Here is a 6,732-nt window from a genome sequence, read left to right as displayed (position 1 = left end):
CATAACCTTTAAAGCAAGTTACTACACGTGTCTGAGGTGGTTATTATCATCTGACACACACACATGATGATGAGCATAACTAGTCGCAGGGTGCACCGTGACATCTAATATAAGAAAGATATGGCCTTGTAGAATACCAATGTAGCTCTGAGATGAGTGACACTAGTTTTAAACACACGTCTGCAGTGGAGTCAAAACTACATGACACTGCATAAACACTGCATTTAACTTCTTTAATAAGACATATTTTCAAGTGAAAAACAATTTGGTGGGAAATAACAGTGGCAGGACTTAAGCATTTCCATCGGGATTTGATTAGAATATGATTGTCATGCTGTTAACATTTTCTGACCAAAAGTCTTTTGTTAAATCAGTATAAACAGTTATGGCAAAATATGGCCGATTTTAATGTCAGGGTGTTTTTAAAGTCAACATACTGACCCATTATTGCATGTTGCACAGCTCACTGTGCATGATTAATAATAACATGTTATTCCAGAAAAGCAAAAACATTTGTCTGAAAAAATAACTAAAAAAGTTTGTATTTTATTAACAATTTTTATAATTAAACACTACTAGTTCTAGTACTACTAATAATTTAAATTAATATTGAATAAAAAAAATAACTTTTTACTTTTTTGCATTACTTTTATACATTATATACATACACACATACATACACATGTCTAAAAAGTGTAAATAATATATAAATAAAATTTATATATTACTTAAAACATTTATATAATTAAGTATTCATAAAAAAAATAAAAAATAAACTATAATAATAATAATAAAAACATGGATATATTTCTGTGTTCCACATCAGATTTAAAAACAAAATGAACTTTCAATTTCAGCCAATTAACAGTGAGCAGTTTGGACATTTTTAATTACCTTTTTCTAAATAGAGTTTCATTAACTTTTTTTTTATTTACTCGGACTCTGAAACAACTTTTTTCTGCTGACATCATCAAGGCGCTTACTGTATGTTTTAACTACCTGATTCCATTTTCCTATATAAAGGCCACTTTTCACAATCCAATCTGTTACCAGTGAAAAAACATTACACGATTAAATGGTTGAGGAAGACTATAAGGATGTGCTGTCTCTCTCTACTCCCCTCTAGTGTATGAAGTGAAGACACAGCGGTCTCGGAGGGGATGCGTGGATAAAGAAAGCATTTTTTATTGGAATCTGGTTGGAGGGTGGTTAGGGTCAACAACGTCACTGCCAGCTAAACTTAAAATATTCTCGGTACACAAAACCACACACATTCCAAACCACACAATGTTCCTGCTGTCCTCGTCTTTTGTTTTTTTTTTTCTTCCCAGTTCTACTTACCCAAGACAGTAGGAGCAGATTGCACTTGAGTGTGCCGCAGTATCCCACCATAGCCACGATGATTAGAAAACAGCACACGGCGATGACGACAGGATGGACGACGGGGGAGTATGTGAGAACGGCTGCCTCCTCCAGTCTGAAGGAGAGAGAGAGAGGAAGAGTCATTTCTTGGCGGGCATTTTGTTTATTTATCCGTCCATCCTGCTTACTAGTCTCTTCCTCGTCTCATAGGGCAGCATATTTGAGTAATACACCAGTTGCAAATAAACTGTGATTATACTCTGTAGGAATGCAAGCTCTCTCTCTCTTCCTGTTTCTTGCTGTCTCTACTTTTGTTTGGCTTTCTTTTGCTTCAGTCCTCTAAGATGCAACATTGTTTTTAAGATTCAATGCTACATTTTTAAGGAATTATCTAGGGGTAATAATTGGATATATATATATATATATATATATATATATATATATATATATATATATATATGTGTGTGTGTGTGTGTGTGTGTGTGTGTGTGTGCATGTAAAATGCATGTACGTGTATAATATATATTAATAATTTATACACAAATATGAATATGGATAAAAGTTATATATATATATATCTCAAAAGAAAAAAAACTATAATATATTTTTATTATATTTTTAATATAATAAAAATTATTACAACAACAAAAAATAATTGCTGCCGAGCTTAATTTAGACTCAATATTTCTAAATATCTAACTAAGGATCAAACATATCTGTATAAATCTGAAATGTTCTACTCTACTACAGTTTGTTATGATATTCTATTTTAAAGTCATGGAAGAAGGGCTGATGCAGCATGTTACTGCAGTGCAACTCTGGAAACATATTCATTGTGTACAATCAGGTTTTAACACAATTTTCTCTCTGTTGATTCCCATTCCTGTCATGAAGTGAGCCACAGAGCACTCAGTAACTGCTCAAATTATAATACACACATTGGTGATAAATTGCTTTTCATCAACACTAATTAGATATCACTCGCCTCCAGGATAATATTGATACTTTTGGGATATTTCTTCCAATTTTAATATGTTTTCCTTTATTGCTTGAAAGGAGTTGGGGGAAAAAAAACTCTACACAATTACAAAACATACACAAATGAATGGTTGTCAACCCAGTCCCATGTCTCAACTGGCAAATTTATCTGATTTCTTCCCCAAAACTGCACACCTCATTCATGCTTGTAATTACTTCATAAGCTCGAGGCAATTTGATCCAGAGTGGCTGAAAAGTGGGAAAACAGTAAATTAGACCTTTACATGGACCGTTGCCCCGGATGAAAGGATTTCACGGCCCACACCTGTCCATCTGCTACCACTCACCTGGTGTCAGCGGTTAAGGTGAGCACATTGTTCAGGTGATCCCTGAGGCAGGCGGACACTCCCAGCACACACAGGGCCATAAGCTTGGGGGGGAAAAGAGAAGAAAAGGTACTTGAGCCACAATTGAATATGGAAATCCTTATTTTTGAAAAAGATAATACAAGCAAAAAAACAAAAAGTTTGGTTTTTGTTTTAATATTTGTTTCAAGATTGAATCTATTATATATTATATTGTTATCACTTTACAATAAGGTCCTATTATGTCACGTTAATGCAACTTTTGATTTTATAATGTATTAATATACACTGAAATTAAGATATGAGATCAATAATTTTTTTTTAATTGTTAACTAGTTTTAATTTCTTCTGGCTGCCAAATATTAGACTTCATAAAGCCACTAAAAAATCACAGCTGGTTAAAAATGGCAAAGAAAATTGCTTACAGATGTAATTTGGTTTGATAGCATGCTGCTACAAAATTCATGCATTTTAGTTGTGGCTTAGTCTTTGGAGAATGTAGACAGGCAAAAAAGGTACATAACTGGACTAATAAACAAGCAAGCATTGCATGGATCTGTATTTGTGTTTTTGGTTGGCTTGGAAACCTATTTAGGAACAGAGCTATGTTTGACATGCTGCAATATTAGTGGCATGGGTTTAGTTTGCCCTACGCAGGCATTCTTGGTCTAAAAACACACCCTGGTGCTTATCACATTTAATTCCCTAAAAATAGCGCCTGGCAGAATGTGAGATGTGCGCCATTCGAGCATAGCTGGGATACAGGCTGCCCTCTACATGAAGATAACATAGGATGGGGAGGGAGGGAACACGGATAGCGCGTGTGTCGGAGAGTGAGTGGCTGTTGCGCGTCTTGGAGAGCGCAGAGCGCGCAGCAGCGGCGTGCCATGTAACGTGAGCGCTCGCCCAGCCACCTGCTCCGACTTGGACTCGTCTTACCCAGAAGAGAAAGTTGAGCGCGTAGAGCAGACAGCGCAGACACTTCACCGAATCCTCCCGGGCCATTCTGAGCGCACCAACTGCTCGCCAAAAGACCTCATTTTAACTTCTGCCACCACGGCACCATGACCGCTGCGGAGAAAAATCAGTTCGAAAATTGCGTAAAGCATTTTTAAAAGTTGAACAATCGTACAGCTAGCTTTTGATGTCATTTGGAACACATCGCTTCTGTACAAACCAGTCTAAATGGCTTTCTGGTCTTAACTGGTCTTCCACCCCACACTGAACTGTTGGCTCATTTTAAAGTGGTTTTGCACACCCAGCTAGCTAAAAATCATCTTAAGACTAGCTGGCTGAAGACCATCTTTGCCAGGCTGGAGACCAGTTAAGTGCATCCTAAAACAGTTAAGACCATCTGAAGACCAGTTTGGCCATTAGGCTGGTTTAAGATGTTTTTACAGAGATTTTTGAAATCATACCATATCATAAATCCTTGTGTGCGTTCAGTTCGCATCCAGAATGTCTTGAAATGGTGTTATAAATATCCGTGGGATGTTTAGGAAGAAACGTGGTTTTAAAAAGAGCAAGTTACAACTTTCTCCCCTCCAACGGTTATTAAACTCACTTTGACACTTTTCACAAAAAAAAAAAAAAAAAAAAGCAATAAGAAAAAAAATCCCTGGCGTATCCAAAAGGAAAAAGAAAAACGTTTGCAAGGCACTACACAGACGAACCATTTATATTTTGTCCAGCATGAAGTTGGAGGAAATCCTCAAACTTTGTTGCGCCTGCAATGAAAAAAATCATAATTATTATATTCCTAACGGAGCTGCGCGCAGCAGTCTGGCGTTTTCGCTGCGATCCATTCACGTCCACTGTCATTCAGGAGTTATATACTCTTTTCTTGTCAGGGCCAGCTGAGTGCACCTCGCCTTTCCACAAGTGTTGTGTTTAATTTGTGCTTGTAAAAGACTTTCAGTCCAAACGCGCGAGTGTCATCCGGAGCAGCGGTGCCTCCGGGTCCTAAAGGCAAAAACCGGGTCATCATATCCATCCCGATTATGGCAAGCCGTTTTAACACTTATGTATATGTAGACCAAAAAGTGTATATGTATGTACTATGGAAGCTAATTTACCCAACGGAATTAGGAAGAAAAAGTTAATTCCAACTTTTTATCTCACAATTCTGACTTTTGCGAAATATTACATTTGTTTATATCATACAAGTCAGACTTTAATATTACAGTCCTGAAATATAAACTCTGAAATGCAAGAATAGTGATATAAGACGTTGCAATTATCTTTTTTAATTTATTTTATTTTTTATTTTTTTTGCCATTGCATTCTATAACCTATGATTCAGATATCAACTATTCACTTCTAGTGAATATTTTAATTGTTGCTAACTATTCAACAGCTATATTTAATTTCAGTAACATAAACATTTTATGAAAAGAATAGTATTTGTTTTCTAGCTGCTATAACTCCCACATATGCCAGCTTTACTAATATTACATGCTCGTATGTTATAATCTAGTTTTATTTATATTTAAATAAAACATTCACTTGTTCATTTTACAATTATGTCATTTCTACTAAATAAAAAAATATTTCGTTTTTTGATAACAGAGTAGTAATACTATGAAGAGGAAAACATTGTCAATAAAGTATAGTTTCAAGGGCCTCATTTGTGAAACATACATACCATTAGATTTGATCCTAAAATCCATGAATTTCATCCCGTGTCAAAAGTGTGTGTGTGGGGGGGGGGGGGGGGGTGTTGGAATTTATATATGTAAAAATTGACATACATTTTTTTTAATGTATATTCAAAACAGTCCAACACTGTTTATTAAGGTGTAAAAGATGTAAAGATCACAAAATAATAATAATAATATGTGTTATTATGCACTCATTGTACTTGATTGGGCTTACTCATTTTTCTGTGCCATATATTAATTCTAATCTGCCAGTCCACCCACTTAATCTGTTTCTATGCTCACAAATGCATGCATCAGCAGTGTTTGGCATGTATCCAGATCCCTGCCCCCAGGGTATCATATGCCAGGGTGAAGAGGTCAGATCTGATGGGCGTATTATTGTCTTGAGAAAGTCTGTCACAATCTGCTATTATCTGGGGATGTGTTGATGAACATTACTATGCTGCAGCTATCCTGGTACTACTTTATATCAGAGTGTCCATGTAAATATCAGTTTGCAAAAGCAGTATAACTATAATAGCAGTATAAGTTTATTAACATTGGGCAAGGAAAAGACTTGCTCATTACATTGACTATAGACATGCATAGTTGCATATTACAGCACTTCTTTATTTAGTTCTCTCACAAAGAGGCCTATTCTAACACTTAGGGTTTCAATATTTCATATTGTTAATAGTTGGGTTATTAAATATATTAATTGTTGAACATTTTATTTAATCCTTAAATAAAAATAAAAAATAAAAATCTAAGTAAAACGGTACTTTTGTTCACAAGCACATGGCAAGTAAAACCAATAGAGTCTGCATTGTTTAATTTGAAACATCCTAACTGCTGACTGATTGATATTATTTGATATTCTTGTGTGCAAATATAGCACCAGGAAACTCAGATGAAAATAAATATCAAAAGCCAAATAGAAATAGCTTTCAAACTGCCACAAATGCAGATGGAACAGTCATCAGAGGAGCCACATTTCCTGTTTATGAGCATATTTTTATTTGATCTAAATTGAGAGGTAGAATGTCAATTTGAGGAACACTTCTTGTCTACAACTGTGTGGTAATTTTGTCTAAAGAATAAATTGTTTTAATGGGATGTTTTATAAAAGCCTCCACCACGACTGCGCCAAATCATAATTGTCTACAATGAGCATGGGGTCAAACTGAGGCTTTTTCCTCTCAAGAAACAGTTGGGTAGTTACATTATCTTCCACTGGCCAGTTTCTAGTGGTATGTGTTCCCAAAGCCTCTTACACACAGACGGTTCCAAATTGTAACTGTCTAGAGCAAACGTCTGAACTGTCATCAGGCATTGCAGTCAGTGTTGCCCTCCAAAGGCCAAAACTGAAACCTGTCAAACGAGAGACT

At 35.7% G+C, this 6,732-nt stretch overlaps 1 protein-coding gene across 1 annotated transcript in view; it reads right to left on the bottom strand.

The window, feature by feature from the left end:
• LOC127955891 (tetraspanin-12-like) overlaps positions 1–4,652 on the bottom strand; it is a 14,529-nt gene extending 9,877 nt beyond the window's left edge. The window contains exons 1-4 of the mRNA XM_052553500.1: positions 4,124–4,652; positions 3,645–3,776; positions 2,688–2,770; positions 1,342–1,477 (exon numbers count right to left, since the gene is read on the bottom strand). Of these exons, the coding sequence (XP_052409460.1) occupies positions 1,342–1,477; positions 2,688–2,770; positions 3,645–3,710 (285 nt within the window). The 5' untranslated portion in view covers positions 3,711–3,776; positions 4,124–4,652. The remainder of the gene's footprint in view (positions 1–1,341; positions 1,478–2,687; positions 2,771–3,644; positions 3,777–4,123) is intronic.
• Positions 4,653–6,732: the final 2,080 nt, after the last annotated feature.

Source organism: Carassius gibelio, chromosome B4 (assembly GCF_023724105.1).
Source record: "Carassius gibelio isolate Cgi1373 ecotype wild population from Czech Republic chromosome B4, carGib1.2-hapl.c, whole genome shotgun sequence".
Lineage (NCBI taxonomy): Eukaryota > Metazoa > Chordata > Actinopteri > Cypriniformes > Cyprinidae > Carassius > Carassius gibelio.
Note: the sequence above shows the minus strand (reverse complement) of the source record. Positions and strands in the feature narration are given on the sequence as shown.